The sequence below is a fragment of the Dipodomys merriami genome, unplaced genomic scaffold, assembly GCF_024711535.1.
Source record: "Dipodomys merriami isolate MVZ:Mamm:240054 unplaced genomic scaffold, mDipMer1.0.p SCAF_48, whole genome shotgun sequence".
NCBI classification, from domain to species: Eukaryota; Metazoa; Chordata; class Mammalia; order Rodentia; family Heteromyidae; genus Dipodomys; species Dipodomys merriami.
The window spans coordinates 3,356,762-3,373,647 of NW_027206046.1; the positions used below are offsets into that span (position 1 = coordinate 3,356,762).

Consider the following 16,886-nt stretch of genomic DNA (forward strand, 5'->3'; position numbering starts at 1 on the left):
GGTATAGAAGAGATCTTTTGGATGTGAAAGGTTGGGGAAGAGTTGGAGCCCTCTGCATCAGATCTCTCCCTTCCTTGTAGAGGTAGAGCTAGGCCTGGTCAGCAGCTAGGTACCTGCTATCCCTGAGTGACTGAGTACAGGTCTTGTGGTCCACAATGAGGTTCTTTTCTTACAGAGGTTTGCCCAACAGCTTTCCTGAGTAGTATGGTTCTTCCCTACTCCTGTGGGGTCCTGGGCTGAGGGAGCCCCAAGCAAGCTTCCCTTCAGGGTTCTAGCCTTGTTTGTTCCTTGAATGGCAAGCTGCTCTGAGGTGGCCAGGGCCAAGAGAGGTGTCTGCTCTGGCTAATAGGAAAGGCAAAGTTCATCTGGGTGCTGGTGGCTCATGCCTGTAATCTTAGCTACTCAGGAGGCTGATTATCTGAGGATCTCAGTTCTAAGCCAGTCTGGGCAGGAAGTCCATGACTTTTTTTTTTTTTTTGGCTACTCATGGAACTTGAAATCAGGGCCTGGGCGCTATTCCTGAGCTTTTGTACTCAAGGCTAGCGCTCTACCACTTTCAGCCACACCACCACTTCTGGTTTTCTGGTGGTTAATTGGAGATAAGAATCTCACGGATGTTCCTGCCCTGGCTGGCTTTGAACTGCAATCCTCAGATCTCAGCCTCTTGAGTAGCTAGGATTACAGACTTGAATCACAGGTGCCCAGCTTCATGAGACACTTATCTCCAGTTAATCACCAGAAAGCTGAAAGTGGAGCTGTGGTATAAGTGGTAGAGTGCTGAGCTTTGAGCAAAAAAAGCTTTGAGATGGCACCCAGGCCCTGAGTTTAAGTGCTAAGACTAGCACCAAAAACTAAAATAGAATAAAATAAGATAAAGGCGGAAAGCTGGGTGCTTGATATTCAGGAAGCTGAGATCCAAGGATCACAGTTCATCACAGCCCATCAGGGAAGTCGATGAGACTCTTTATCTCCAATGAACCACTAGAAAACTAGAAGTGGTGCTGGGGCTCAAAGAGATGGAGTTGCTAGCCTTGAGTAAAAGAGCTCAGGGACAGCATCCGGGCTCTGAGTTCAAACCCCAAGACCAAGACACCCCCCCCCCCAATAAGTAAAGGCAGAGTCCTGCTTGGATGGCTGTTCCACAAAAGCCTGAATTTGTGCTAGTAGGCTCTTTCCTTGGGGGTCACTAGCACATTCCTGAAAAGTTTGTTCAGTATAATCTTTTCTGCCACTCTTTTAACAAATAGCAATTTGTCAGAAAGGAGAATTTCACAGACATTTAGATGTGGATGGGCTCCTGTTCTTCCTTGTGTTCTAGAACATGAACATAACCTGTGGCAGGAGAGGTTGTGCAGGAAGCAGGGATACCTGGAAGGTCAGCCTGTAGCTGATTCTTTGTAAGGGAAGAGTCAGCGGTTTGGGGAGCCTGTCCCATTCTCCCCCACCCCCACCCCGCCATCTCTCAAGGATTAGATAGGGAGGCCAAGAAGTTCCTTTTAAGGATGGGAGAGTTTGAGGGCAGCCTGGACTGCATAGTTCCAGGCCAGTGTGGAATACAAAGTGAAACTTTTTTTGAAAGGAAAACAAAACATTTCTTCTAAAGCCCCTTGTTTACCAGAAGGGGTACTTTATACCCCAGAGGCTCACCTTAGGAACAGGGTTGAAGATACAGGACTGGTCCTGCCTGTGTTCCTCTTATACCCTGGGGAACCTCATGTTGGGAGTGAGGCTGAGGGTTCTCTTAGAGTTGAGGGGGAAGTTAGGTTGTTGGGACCCCCATGTACTCAAGGTTCAGCACTGTCCAGTCAGAAAGAACCTAATGCACCCAGGCTGTAGTCCTTGGGACAATGAAGACCTGGATGGTCCTGGGAAGTCAGCCAATAAGTGACTGCTTGCAACGTAGACCCAGCAGGCAGTGCTGGACTGTGCTGGGCCACTGCCCCACTGCCCCACTTCCTAGAGGGAAGCCCAGAGCCAATGGTGGCAGAAGTTGGTCACTTCCCCTCAGCAGCAGGCCTGGTGCTGGCTGTCATGTCCAGCCATGTCTCTGATGCCCTGCCCTGTATGACAACACAGTCCTGACTAGTCCTCGTCTGTGTTGAATTTAAGTACCCCCTCACCCCCAGCTTGCACTTGTCTTATGTTCTAAAAGGGCCAAGGTTGCTCTTCACCTTTTAGAACAGGCAAGAGAGTGCCCTGGAGTTCTGTGGGTGCTTCTGTAAAAGCATGGAGACAAGGAGCAGCCTGGGGGTTGTGTAACCATTCCTTCTAGCTTTTTCCAAATACTCTGTGTGTGTGTGCGCACGTGCGCATGCCAGTCCTGGGATTTGAACTTGACCTGGACACTTTCCCTGAGCTCTCTTGCTCTCTTGTTCAAGCCTAGTACTCTACCCCTTTGAGCCACAGCTCCACTTCTGGTTTTTGAGTGGTTAATTGGAGATAAAGAGTCTCACAGACTTTCCTGCCTGGGCTGGCTTCAAACCTCAATCCTTAGATCTCTGACTACCTAAGATTACAAGTGTTAGCCACCAGCACCTGGCTTCATGAGCTTTTTTGTTCGTGGGTAGCACTCTACCGCTTGAGTCACAGCTCCACTTCCGACTTTTTGGTGGTTAAGTGGAGATCAGAGCCTCACAAACTTTCCTGCCTAGGTTGGTTTTGAATCGTAACACTCAGATCTCATCCTTCTGAGTAACTAGGATTATATAGGTGTGAGGCATTAGTGCTTGGCTTTAAAACATTTATTTCATATGTCAGCTTCTTGAACTTAGGCAGGGCATGAATTCTTTGGTGGACCTCTTCCTTGTGGCATCAGTTAGCTGTGTTAGTAGTGCCTGAATCCTGGTCTACATCAATTCTCCTCGATGGCAGGTCTGGTTGCCTTGAGGCTGGCACCAGGAAGTACCTTGGGAGGAATGACCCAGTGCATTTGGAGACACTGACTGGTTGGTCAGGACTTGAAGAAATAACTACATGCCCTCAGCTTGTGTTGGCACTTTCTCCATAGCCTCAGTTTCTCCATCATCTGTAAAGTGAGTGATTTGAACTAAATGACCTCCTTGATGCTCCCCCCACCACCTTCAGTCATTGGGCTTGAACTCAGGGTCTGGGTTCTATGTCTGAGCTCTTTGACCCAAGACTAGCTCCCCTACCACTTAGAGCCACAGCTCTACTTCTTGTCTTCTGGTGGTTAATTGGAGATAAGAGTCTCTCACACTTTCCTGCATGGGCTGGCTTTGAACCATGATCCTCAGATCTCCACCTCCTGAGTAGCTAGAATTATAGGCATAAGCGACCAGTGCCTGACTTCCTTGTTTTGAGACAATCTTGCTATATAGCACAGGCTAGCCTGAAGCCTCTTGATCCTCACACTTCGGTGTACTGGGAAAGATGTTGCTTTTTTCTGCTCTCATCACCCTGGCTTTGCTGCCATTCAAAGGCCACAAGCCGGATGAGTGCACATATACTGAAGTGACATGTGATAATCCTTCACTGAGCTGTGGGCTAATGTGGCTGCTCAGGTGGATTGCATGGACTCGGAGTCAAGGTATTGCAGTTTCATCCAGCTCTGCCCTCCTTGTACTCTGATCAACATGCTATGGCAAGTTACCAAGCCTTTCTGGACCTCAGTGTCGCAAGCTAGACAAAGGAAGTAACTGGGGGCTGTCATCTCCTGGGGTGGCTAGAATGAAGTAAGAGGATATTCAGGTCAGAATTCTGTGGCTTAGCCTTCCAGGCTGGGCTTCACATGGGGTCTGGGGCCTGGCAGATAGGAGCACATCCCCCAAGCCATGACTGCTTTGTTTCCTGAAAGGCAGGAGCTGTGGTGTAGGCTTGGGTACTACAGAACCTATAGGATAGAAAGCAGAGGAAAAGGATCTTGGGGTCCAGCGAGAAGGCTGGAAACAATCTGAGCTGGAGATGAGAAAAAGATCCACTCCCACCCCAAGCAGGGAACTCTGTGCTGAGAACTTGCTATTTAAAGGGCCTCTGGGGAGGTCTGGCCAGAAAGGAACCATCTGAACAAGGGATTAAAATTAGCCTGGGTGAGATGTGGGGGCTGTGGGGCGGGCTGAGGCAGAGGTTTCTGAGTTGCTGCTCTGGCTCTGGGTCCTTGACCCAAACCATCCTAAGAGGAGGGACTAGAAGGACTGCTGAGTGGGGTCCAAGCCAGCTGGCAGCTTGTGCTCACTCTCATCCCATCCGCAGGGGCAGACCCGAACTACCTGAGAGTGGGCACTCAGGCCCTGATATCCTTGCCTGGCAGATCTCATTTCTGCCAGACTAGGTATATATAGTAGGGATCCTACTGCCTTTAAAGAACAAGGTGTAGGGGCTAGGAAGTTGGCTCAGTGGTAGAGCACTTGCTTTGCGTGCCTGAGGCCCTAGGTTCGATTCCTCAGCACCACATAAGCAAAAAGAAAAAAGCCAGAAGTGGCACTGTGGCTCAAGTGGTAGAGCGCTAGCCTTGAGCTGAAGAGCTGAGGGACAGCGCGCCCAGGCCCAGAGTTTAAGCCCCATGACCGACCCAAAAAAAAAAAAAAAGAAATTGTTGCGGGGCGCTGGTGGCTCGCACGTGTAATCCTAGCTACTCAGGAGGCTGAGATCTGAGGATCGAGGTTCAAAGCCAGCCTGCGCAGGAAAGTCTGTGAAACTCTTACCTCTAATAAACTACCAGAAAACTGGAAGTGGCCCTGTAGCTCAAGTGGTAGAGTGTTAGCCTTGAGCTGAAGAGCTGAGGGACAGTGTTCAGGCCCAGAGTTCAAGCCCCACGACTGACCAAAAAAAAAAAAAAATCGTAAAATTAATTATGAAACAAGAAAAAGAAACAGTAGTAGCACCTGGAGGTCTGGAAGCAGGACTTATCTCAGGACCTCAAGTGACTCATGTGGTCAGGTTTGGATGGAGTCCCAGGATGCACAGCTGGTGTTTAGACTTGGCTTCACCACCAACTTTTGACCGTAATGTTTAGCATTGCCTGCTTCACCTGTTTGATGAAAAAGATACTAGAAAGGCAAGTGCGCTTAACCATCGGGGCCTTTCTGCTGCCATTGGTCTGCTTAAGGACATTAAGTTGCAGCTGCTTGCTGAGTGACACCTCCAGGATGGCTTAGAAAAGAAAGGTAAGCTGGACACCAGTAGCTCACACCTCTAATCCTAGCTCCTCACAAGGCTGAGATCTGAGGACTGAGATTCAGAGCCATCCCAGGCAAGAAAGTCTATAAGGCTTTTATCTCCATGTATCTACCAAACAGCTGGAAGCGGAGCTGTGACTCAAGTGGTATATTGTCAGCCTTGAGCGAAGAAGCTAAAATCCAGGTCCTGAGTTCAAGCCCTAGTATCAACACCACCACCCCCCCAAAAAAAGGGAAGGTACACAAAAGGGGCTTTGACAAATCTTTGACACTGTGAATGTTATTTTGCCTCAATGTCTAGAGGAGGCAGTACTGAATTTCTCCTGAAGTTCTAGGACTGTAGTTCCCAGACTAGAGGAAGAGCACCATCCCTGTCCTTCCTGTGTAGCCTGGCCCTGACCACTGTGGTCTCTGTCCCCAGGTCCGGACACTGTTCGTCAGTGGCCTCCCCGTGGACATTAAACCCAGAGAACTTTATCTACTTTTCCGGCCATTCAAGGTGAGTCAGATCAGGGAGAAGCATAAGGAATGAATCTCTGGTTGGTGCTGGGCTGCAGAAAGATGTGGGAAAGTGTCAAAATGTCACTCACCTTGCTCTGTCTGGTTCTGTTAAATTCATTTGTCCTATGCCACTTGCTTAGCCCTTTCAGGCCTCTGAGTCTTCAACTATACAGTTGAACTCTGAGCCTTACTCTTGCTAGACAGGTGCTCTACCACTTGAGCTGTATCTATCTGTAGCCCTTTGATTTTTTTTTTTTTTTTTTTTTGGCCAGTCCTAGGGCTTGAACTCAGGGCTTAGGGCACTGTCCTTAAGTCTCTTCTGTGCTCAAGACAAGTGCTCTACCACTTGAGCCACAGCACTACTTCCAGGCTTTTCTGGTTCTATTCCTCAGGAATAGAACCCAGGGCTTCATGCATGCTAGGCAATCATTCAACCGCTAACCTACATACCCAGCCCCAAACTCTTTGATCTTAACAGACTTTGCAGTATGAGGAATCTTGGCAATTCACTGTAGTCTTTTCCAGTTAGAGATGAGAAAAGTTAAAAGGTAAGGCCCATGCTCTTACTACATGTCAGTGAAAAAACACGAGTGCTCTACATCATGCTACTCCATGTGCCAGACCAGGTGATTTTGAACACAGGCACTGGGAGATTGGTATGTTGTGAGGGTCAGCGTAGATCTCCTTTGTTGGGGGAGAAGGGGAAAAGGATTCAGAGGAACTCTGGGAAGAGCTGAGGCTGGTGGGGATAAAGCTGGTTTAGCACAATCAAAGCCTCTGACCTTCTTCCCCCCGTGACGGCCCCCTCTCTCCGCAGGGTTACGAAGGGTCTCTGATCAAGCTCACCTCCAGACAGGTAATTTCTCTTCTAGGTTTTCTTGCTCTCAGCACAGGCTGGCTGCTGGGTGTGGAACTGAGGCCTGTTTTCCCTAAGGTTGAGGTACCTGTTGTCCCATGCTATCTTAGGCTGAAGTCAGGGTGGCCTCCAGGTCCCTCCTCCTCTTCCTCACTATCCAATCAGGCCAGGGCAACTCCTGAGCCACTGTCACTGAGGATTCAGGGAAGCTGCCTGCCCCTTTCCACCCCACCCCCAGCCTGAGAACAGAAAAGATGGCACCTGAGCTCTGACCCCTGGTGTATAAGGCCCGGGTTCAGAGGCTTCCGCTGCCTTGTGGGGTCTGGGCTGATGAACTTGGTACAAGCACTGTCCACATACATTTTAAAAGAATTCTACTGGAGCTGGGTGCTGGTGGCTCACGCCTGTCATCCTAGCTACTCAGGAGGCTGAGATCTGATGATCATGGTTCAAAGCCAGCCCGGCCCAGGCAGGAAAGTCTGTGAGACTTTTTTGTTGTTGTTGTTGGTTGTGGGGCTTGAGCTTGAACTCTGGGCCTGGGCGCTGTCCCTAAGCTCTTCAGCTCAAGGCTAGCACTCTACCACTTGACCTACAGCACCACTTCTGGTTTTCTGGTGGTTTATTGGAGATAGGAGTCTCAGTCTTTCCTGCCAGGGCTAGCTTTGGACTGAGATCCTCAGATATCAGCCTCCTGAGTAGCAAGAATTACAGGTGTGAGCCACCAGCGCCCGGCCCCTTGAGACTCTTATCTCCAACAAACCACTAGAAAACCAGAAGTAGCTCTGTGGCTCAAGCAATAGAGCTCTCTCCTTGAGCTGAAGAGTGCAAGGACAGCGCCCAGGCCTTGAGTTCAAACTCCACAACCGACAAAAAAAAAAAAAAAGGAAAAAATTCCACAGGAATGGTGATGTTCAATGCAGTGGGAGGGGGGAATGGTCTGTTCCCACCGTGTAGTCCTGGGACTGGGGAGGGAGGAGGAAGGCTGGACCTCAAGTGTGGTTTTTGCCACTCCAGTTGTACCTTAGGAAGGCAGAGACAAGATGTTTACTCTTCTCCATTATCTTCTCATCAGGACAAAGACTTTTAGTTAGAAGATAGTTTTTTGTTGGTTTGTGGTCCTAGGGATTAAGCCCAAGAGCTTATACATGCTAGGCAAGTGCTACCTCGCTGAACTGGCTACCCTATGGTCCCTCCACGCCTCTCTCTCTTTCAGTGCCAGCACTGGAGCTTGAATCGGGGCCTCATGTTCTGGCTTTTTCATTCAAGGCTGATGATCTACTATTTAAGCCACAGCTCTTCTTTGGCTGTTTTTTTTTTTTTTTTTTTTTTTTTAATTGGTCATTGAACTCAGGGCCTGAGTGCTGTTCTGAGCTGCTTCTGCTCAAGGCTAGTGCTGTACCACTTGAGGGACAGCTCCATTTCCAGACTTCTCTTTGTAGTTTATTGGAGATGAGAGTCTCATGGATTTTTCCCGCATAGGCTGGCTTCAAATTGTGATCCTCAGATAGCTCAGCCCCCTAAGTAGCTAAGATTACAGGTGTGAGCCACTGGCATCCAGCTCTGGAGATTTTTCAGTCAAATGTAGTACTCTGCCACTTTGACCCACAGCTCCACGTAGGTTTTCTAGTGGTTAATTGGAGATGAGTCTCACCCACTTCCCTACTAGGACTGACTTTAAACTGGGGATCTACCTGAACAGGTAGGATTATGAGCTTGAGCCACCAGCACCCAGCTTCTTTGGCTTTTTGATTAATTGGAGATAAGAGTCTCAGAACTGGGCTGGGAAGGTGGCTCAAGTGGTAGAGCTCTAGCCTTAAGCTAAAGAGCTGAGGGACAACGCCCAGGCCCAGAGTTCAGGCCAGTCTCAGAACTGGGTTCTGGTGGTTCATGCCTATAATCCTAGCTATTCAAGAGGCTGAGATATGAGGCCTTTGGTTCCAAGTCAGTCTGGACAGAGAAGTCCCTGAGACTCTTATCTCCAAGAAACTACTCAGAAAAAAAAAAAAAAAAGACTGAAGTGACCGTGACTCAAGTGGTAGAATGATAACCTTGAGAGAAAAAGTGCCTTAGGCCCTGAGTTCAAGCCCCAGGATAATAAGTCTCAAAGACTTTTTGCCCAGGCTGGCTTCAAACCTCAATCCTCAGATCTCACTGTCTCCTCTTTGGTGGTGGTCTCTTTTTTGCTTGCTTGTTTTGTGTTGGAGGTGGGATGGAATGTTAAGAGAAATGCAAGAAAGATGTTCTTTCTTTTTCCTCTTAGCCTGTTGGTTTTGTGATCTTTGACAGCCGGGCAGGAGCCGAAGCAGCTAAGAATGCACTGAATGTAAGTAGACAGAGGACAGACATTGCTTTGACTATCCCTGTCCTATCTTCCACAATTCTTCCCCTTTCCATACGTAAGGAAAGGGTCTGCCCATGGACTTATTCCCCCAACCATGCCACAGCAGAGCCCTTGGTTGCACAGTTTGTGATCAGTGCTATTATAAGCTCCCAGCATTCCTGCTGCCTGGCACTTATGTGCACAAGTCTTCTGAGTGAGCTTTTATCTGGACTCTGCCTCTGTGGCAGCTGACAGCATGGGTCCTACAAAGCATGTCTCTCTCCAACTTGGTAGGGTATTCGATTTGATCCTGAGAACTCACAGACCCTCAGGCTAGAGTTTGCCAAAGCCAACACCAAGATGGCCAAGAGCAAGCTAATGGCAACACCAAATCCTGCCAACGTTCACCCTGCCCTCGGAGCACATTTCATCGCACGGGACCCCTGTGAGTGCCACTCTGAGCTGTCTTTGTTCTGTTCCTTTGGTTGGCCCAAGCTGGCAGGGCCTGGTGGTGTTGCATGTAGAGGTGTTCAGATGGTTGTTGAGGGCATCAGTCTGGTCTCCGTCCCCTTTTCAGGTGGGATGGAATGCTGGGAGTTTCTGGGGGAGGGGAGGAGGTTCTTGGATGATAGTCAGCTGTCTCAGCCTTCCTGGCCGCCTCCTTCCTTATTCATCCCTTGTCTGAACCTCAAAGGGACTGGGCTTCTGAACTGTCAGAGTCGCCCAACTTTTCTTGAAGTGCTCTCTGATTTCCCATGCTTGAGAAGGGCTGAGGCCTGTGTCAGAGCTTCTTGAACAGATAGGGCATTCACCATATGCTGCCCTAGCTTCCTTCCTAAGTCTTGGGGTCCTCAGAGAGGGAAGGGTCTAGCCTCTGGGGCTTATGGCTCAGCTAGCATACCCAGTCCCCTTCTCCGTTGGAAGGGGGTGGCGGGAGGGGAGAGCAGTGTTTGACAGTGGAGGCCGTTGTGTCCTGTTATAGATGACCTGATGGGGGCTGCTTTGATCCCTGCATCCTCAGAGGCCTGGGCTCCTTACCCTCTGTACACCACAGAGCTGACCCCGGCCATCTCCCATTCAGCATTCACCTACCCTGCCGCCACTGCTGCTCTCCATGCTCAGGTAAGCCGCTTTGGGTTTAGGAGTGGGAGGGCTTGAAGCTGCCAGGCTTTTACACCTACTGGGATGTGGGCCACTTGTGTCCGCAGGGCTGCAACAGAACTCAGAGAGCCACAGGTTCCTGCTATTAGGGTTTAGGGTATGGTAGGGAGAATGTGAGCAGCAGTTCACATGGAAGAAGCACAGGAGAAGGCTGTGGGTGCTCAGGCCTAGCTATGCCTGGCCTCCTTGGACACCACAGTCCAGGGCTACCCTGTGCTCTGCTCTACCTGTGGCTACAGGATTCAGTTTGAATCTTATCTTGAGCCTGACCAACTGCCTCTGTCTCTTCCTGTCTTTATGAACTTCCTCAGCCTCTACCTCCCTCCCACTTCCCCCAACCTCCCAGCCCCTGGCCCCAACTCAGGGCCTACACACTGTCCCTGAGCTCTTTTTGCACAAGGCTAGTGCTATACCACTTGAGCCACAGCTCTGCTTCCAGTTTTCTGGTGGTTAATTGGAGATGAGTCTCATGGACTTCCCTGCTAGGGCTGGCTTTGAACCAAGATCCTCAGACCTTAGCCTCCTGAGTAGCTAGGGTTACAGGCATGAGTCACCAGCACCCAGCTTCTTCAAGGTTTTTTTTTTTTTTTCCAATCCTGGTACTTGAACTCAGGGCCTGGGCACTGTCCTGGGCTTCTTTTTTCAAGGCTATAGTACGCTACCACTTGAGCCACAATGCCATTTCTAGCTTTTTCTGTTTATATGGTATTAAGGAATTGGACCCGGGGCATGCAAGCGCTCTACCACTAAGCCACATTCCCCAGCCCTTCCTCAAGGTTTTAAAGGTCTCTGTGCCTTGAATGTTACTCATCTGGAAATGAGAAGAATATTTCATGCTTCAGGGTGGTTGTGAGTTTGATGTGAGGCCAGAACTACGTCTGGATGTCTGGGCATCTTAGTGATTGCTCTGGTTTCCCTGAAGCCTGGACACTGTCTGCTGTCACAGTGCAGGACGGAGGAGCAGGTGCTTCAGGGGATGTTGGGCGCCGTGGGCTGCACCAGGAGGCGTGGCCATGTAGGCTCTACTCTCGTCTGACTAGGTTATTGTAGGCCCTGAAGTATGCCACAGCAGGAGGACTCATCTCTTTGTGTGTTTGCAGGGTGCGGGGAGGGCGGACAATTCTTCACAGTGACTACAACAGGACATTACCAGGAATGTGGACAGGATGGTCCTAGGTAGCCTTAGGAGGGAGGCTGAGGGGTATCTCGAACCCACCCCAGCCTCTAGTTAGGGAAGTGATTATAAGACAGTAAATGGCTACCTGGCCTGGGCACCACCAGAAAAACCAGTAATGGAGCAATGGCTCAAAGTGCTAGAGCTCTAGCCTTGAACAAAAGAGCTTAGGGACAGTGCCAGGCCCTAAGTTCAAGACCCACGACTCACACCCACACCTACTCTCAGCCTCACCCCCTTAGAAGGCTGAATAGGATAGCTTTGTGGCAAGTCAGAGCAAGAGGGATGTAAGGAAGGCCTTTCCTTGCCTGCAGGCTGAGTCTCCATGGCAGAGGCATTGTGGGGTTTGGTATATAAAGATGATGGCCTAAGCTGACACTTGTAATCCTAGTTATTCAGGAGGTTGAGGTTTGAGGATCCAGGTTAAAAACCAGCCCAGGGAGAAAAGTCCATGAGACTCTTCCAATTAGCCAGCCAAAAGCCAGAAGTGGAAGTTGTTCCAGTAAGACCAATCTTAAACAAAAAAGCCAAGCAAGAGCTCAAGGCCCTCATTTCAAGCCTCACTACCAGCACCTACTTGGAATCCTCAGATATGGAAGGTATAGGGGATTAGGTATGTAAGGAAATCCATAAGTGTGAGTCTTTTGTAATTGCTGTGCATAGTTCTTCATTTAACTGAAGTCTTAGGACAGTTTGCCTTGTTAGTAATGTAGATCTCCTGGGGTGCTTGGCCCAGTTCCCAGTACCCAGTAGGGTAGCAAGTCTGTTGCTTGCTGCTGGCAGAATCTACTCAGGTGGGTGCCCTTGCTCACATCTGTGGGCACCTGGCCTGATGTGTTTTCCTTTTTTTTTTTTTTTTTTTTTTTTTTTTTTGCTTGTCGTGGGTCTTGAACTTAGGGCCTGGCACTGTCCCTAAGCTCTTTTGTTCAAGGCTAGAGCTCTAGCACTTTGAGCCATTGCTCCATTACTGGTTTTCTGGTGGTTAATTGGAGATAGGAATCTCATGGAGGGCTTTGAACTATCATCACTAGAAAACCATAAGTGGAGATTTTTTTGGGGGGGGGGGTGGTTTCTGGTCGTGGGCCTGAACTCTGGGCCTGGGCGCTGTCCCTCAGCTCTTCAGCTCAAGGCTAGTGCTCTGCTACTTGAGCCACAGCACTACTTCTGGCTTTTTTTTTTTTTTCTGCTTATGTGGTGCTGAGGAATCGAACCCAGGGCCTCATGCATGCAAGGCAAGCGCTCTACCACTGAGCCACCTTCCCAGCCCCATGACTTTGGTTTTTGATGTGCTTTCATCCCTGTCTACCTGATCTTTGTATCCATTGTCTGGTAGCTGGTACTGGTATGCCAAGAAGCAGCACAAAACATATCATCAAGCTTATTTTCCTGGTGATGTTAGGAAATTTGGATCTCCCAGTAAAGGGGAAGGGCAGGTTGTTGGCGTTATTGGTCCCAGTTGCCAAGACCCCTGCCTGCCGGCAGGTACAGCTTGACACATGGCTGTGCTCAGTAGAGTGACCATGTCTCTATGACTGTCTGAGCCTTTGCCATGGAGCTTTCCAGTTTTCAGGAGGAAGGGTTCTCAGAGGTGAGTGACTGACCCAAGCTTTGCCAGGTGGTCAGTGATAACCAGCACCACAGTAGAGATGCTGGTGCTGAGAGCAAAGGGTCCCATGTGGCTCATGACGTCGGCTTCCCTTGCAGGTGCGCTGGTACCCCTCCTCTGATAGCACCCAGCAAGGATGGAAGTACCGCCAGTTCTGTTAGTTTTTTTGGTAAGTGCTGGCCCCAGAGGCCTGGGGTAGAAAGGGTTCCAGGCGGTGGCTTCCTGCAGGCCTTGGGTCCTCCCTCTGCCCAGGTCCCTCTACCAGTGAGCTCACAGTGCTAGGCAACCCCAAGACTCCCTCATCCTCCCCCCCCTCCCCCAAGCCCTACTCCCCCACTCATGGCCACCTCTTTTCCCCTCTCCAGGTCTTGTTCACCAGGGAGTTGGTTCTGGGACTGTGTGGTGGGGCCAGAGCAGGACCCGGACTTCCGTTCCCCGCAGCTCGTGCACAGCTGCCGCTGCCCTGCCGACACTGTGAATCTTAAGCCTGCCTCAGTGGACCCCTCTCCCCTTCCTCAGCCCTGCTCCGCCCCACCCCACAGCCTGGCTCCTAAACCTTCCAGGCCGATTGGGGAACTTCTGGCTGAGACACCCCAAACCCTGCTCAGAGGCCTCACTAGGACCCCAGCCCGGCCTGACTTCCCACACAAACTCCCTTCCATAGCTCTCCCCTCAAGGGAACGAGGCGTTTTATTTTGCATGTCCTCTGGCACAGCTTTAAGACACTTCAAACTTGTGTATATGTGAGTGTACACGCTGTTCCCACACTGTCGCCATAGCAACAGGTCCTGGCACTCAGGGTTCACCATGCCTGGTCCTCTCCACACCCGGCCTCCAAACCCACCCTGAGCCCAGTAGCCACTTCTACCCTGAGGGCCCAGCGCCCGCACCGTCTCCCAACAAGTCCAGGCTTGACCATTCCCCCAACCCCCCCCCCCCCCCTAACATGTACACCGTGTGCACCTCTCATGCCTCGTCCCAGACCACCTTCCCTTCACCATCCACCAGCCCCACACGCAGAGTCCTCCCTGGCCTGCTCCTCCCCAAGCCTCCAACCAAAACGTGAAAGTATTTTTGTACCCCGTGTAACAAAATATTTATGCATCATAAAGGACTTTTTCATGTGTACCGTTAATTATTGAAGAGACCTCGTTCGCCCTGTCGGATAAGTTTAATGTTTCGTTTGAGGCCTGTCGAAGAAGAAAAGGTTTTTTTTTTTTTCTCCCCCCCTCTTCTTCAGCAGTGGGCCTTCGTGTCAGGCGTTGGTTTAAGAAAGATGAAATACAGCAGGAATTGTGCAATTTTGTTTTCTTTTGTGAGCCTGTCAGGGCTTCGCCTTCAGCCGTGCGTCTGACTGCCCTGCCCTTTCAGACTTGGGAGACAGGGCGGCTGTTGTAATTGCTGATCCTGTGAGAATGTGAAACTGGATAATATATGAATTGCAAAATAAAAAAGAAAAAATTTAAACTGACTTCTCTGTGACCTTTGCTTCCAGCTTCCACTCGGAGGACAGCCTGCCGCCTGGGGCGTGGGGGGGCTGGGAGGACGCTAGCGCCCATCTTCTCTCTCCTTTCCTCTTCGGCTGGCCCAGAAGCAAGTCTCCGGGTCCAACTGTCGGGCCCGTGTCTTATCGGCCCACACTGTGCTAGATGAGTTCACCTCATTCTTAGGGTTCTGAAGGTACAGACCGATATTGCCCGCACTCAGAGTCACCCCCCTTCCACCCTAGTTAGATCTGAGAGGGATGGACCTGCATTCTGTCTTTGGGCCTTCCTTGATTTGGCGTCAACCTTGCTGGTCTGTGGTCTTGAGGCCTCTAGGAAGAAAGGACTGAAGTTGGGAGTGCTGGACTCTGTCTGGCCTTGGTGTGCATCTTGCCGGGCTATGCTGGAGGGCCCTGGAATCTCGCCCAACGAGGGTTCAACTGCCCCACAGGCTGTGGATGACATCAAGGCTCAAACCTTATGGAGGTCGCCAAGAGCCAAGAGCGGAGGTGGCCTGGGAAGCCCATTGGAACTGCCCTGAGAATCTGTGGGATGGTTTGAAACCTTTCTATCTCCTACTAGAGAGCTGCGCGCAGCTGAGGTGTTCTGTCAGCTTTGTCCATCCATGCCCACCTGGGAATGCTGCTCTATACCCCACTGCCATCCCATTCACGCTGGCCTGCCTCACTTGTACTGCAGGTCCTTCCACAACCTTCTGAGCAAAACACCCCTGGCTGTGACCAGCCCAGGCCACCGCCTCCCCTGCACCTAGGGTCACCCAGGTGACCATCTCCCCCTTTCTTCACTTGGCCCATACTGGGCAGCTTGGGTCTGAGGTGTTTGCTGCTGGCTACTTGTAGTCAGCTGTCACTGGCTCAAGGCTGATGTGCATCAGATGGACAAGCACAGGGCCTCTGGATGGCAGATAATGATTTGCCAGGAGGCCCGGGCTCAAGGAGGAGAGGGAGAGGAGTTAGCAGCACTTGTGCCAGGAAGAGGTGATTGGGCCTTTCCTATCTAGTCCTCACCACATTGGCCAAAAGCAAGCCGGACCCGTTGCCTGCAGCCCCTCATAACATGGCAGAGCTGGGGGAGGGGGGACCTGACTCCACCCAGGGCTGGGCTGAAGCCTGACCTACTTCTGCTGTGTCCAGAACCACTGGGTCTTCCTGAGGTGGTGAATTATTTAGCTGAGGTGCCTGGGCTTCTTCGAAGAGAGGGGCTATGGAAACTGCTCCATAATTTAAAGGCCCTTGTGCCTGTGGCTTCCCTGAAGGCGTCCTTCATGCTTTACTGAGCAGGGCCTAGGCCTGGGCCTGAAAGGGAGGGGCTGGCTCCGGGAGGAAAGCCCTGCCCCCATTCCAGAGGTGGTGCCCCAGCTCCATTGGGGGTTTTTTCTTGGGGCAGGGCCTTGGGTAGTCACTGCTGGACCCCCTGGAATTGAGTTGATGAGCTGCCCTGACTTTCTAGTGAGGGCACTGTGAAGGCTGGGGTCAGAAACAGCTGAGTTCTGGCTGATCTGGTGGTATGTGCCTATAATCCCGGCTACGGGGGGAGGGGGGGGTAGAGATACGAAGATGAATTTGAAACCAGGCTGGACAAAAGTTGGCAGAACACTATTCCAAAAACAAAAGGCTGGCCTCCTGTGTGACCCATACCTGTCACCCTAGCTGCTCAGGAGGCTGAGAGCAGAAGATTGTGTGGTTCATGCACTTACCAGAAAGTGCGTCTTCCCCAGGTGTGTCTTCCCCAAGTGTGTCTCTGGTCCCATTTAATAGCTGGGGAACTTGGAAGTGGTGACTGGCCGCTGCATGTCCCACTTGTGTCCCTGCTTCCTGGCAGATAGATAGACAGAGGCCCTACAGGCTCAGCAGCCTCTCCCTACAGTTCCCCAAGCCAGGACTTGAGAACCCTGGCCAGCTGCCTTCAGTCCCTTCCCTGGGCCCTACTCTGCCCCCTGCTGGCCACATCTGGTCCGTCTAGCCCTGTGCAGGCAGTCCTGCAAGACTGCAAGACCTTTCCAGCCCATGACCTAGACATCAGTTGCCCCTGTCTGCAGGAGAGGAAGTACAGCACAGTTCAGGAGCCCAAGAGAAGAGGAATAGTGATCTCATTCCACAGAACCCTGTCACTTCTTTGTGACTTCATTTCCTACCCCACCCCCTACAGAATTAGCAGAAGGGTTATTGATAGCACAAGAATGTATAAACACAGGTATTCACTGATTAGGTTTTTTTTTTTTTTTAATTCCTAGGGGTGGGTGTCAAGTCAAGAGTAGTGTAGGCCTGCCTCAGTCATCTTCCTGTCTAGGGCCCCCCACTCTGACCCTTGTCCCCCATACTGAGATTGTAGGCATGTACCACTGTACACCCCGAGTTAGTGTTTCCTATGGCTAACTTGGAAACATATTTTCTCCTTTCTTTTGTCTTTACTAAGAAATGAAGTCAAGTTGATTGCTACGTATGTGCTTTGATTCTTAAGTGAATCGATTACTGAAGGCTTTTTGTTCGTTTTGGTGTGGGTTCTGAAACTTGAACTCAGAGCCTGGGTGCTGCCTTAAGCTTTTTCACTCTAAACACTCTACCACTTGAGCCACAGTTCTACTTCCAGCTTTTTTAGTAGTTAATTGGAGATCAGAGTTGAAAGGTC

At 50.7% G+C, this 16,886-nt stretch overlaps 1 protein-coding gene across 1 annotated transcript in view; it reads left to right on the plus strand.

Moving 5' to 3' along the window:
• The window catches only part of Rbpms2 (RNA binding protein, mRNA processing factor 2), a 29,936-nt gene extending 15,712 nt beyond the window's left edge, over positions 1–14,224 (plus strand). Inside the window, exons 2-8 of the mRNA XM_069995177.1 lie at positions 5,557–5,634; positions 6,454–6,492; positions 8,753–8,815; positions 9,107–9,257; positions 9,795–9,934; positions 12,852–12,922; positions 13,119–14,224. Coding sequence (XP_069851278.1) covers positions 5,557–5,634; positions 6,454–6,492; positions 8,753–8,815; positions 9,107–9,257; positions 9,795–9,934; positions 12,852–12,914 — 534 coding nt within the window. The 3' untranslated portion in view covers positions 12,915–12,922; positions 13,119–14,224. The remainder of the gene's footprint in view (positions 1–5,556; positions 5,635–6,453; positions 6,493–8,752; positions 8,816–9,106; positions 9,258–9,794; positions 9,935–12,851; positions 12,923–13,118) is intronic.
• Positions 14,225–16,886: the final 2,662 nt, after the last annotated feature.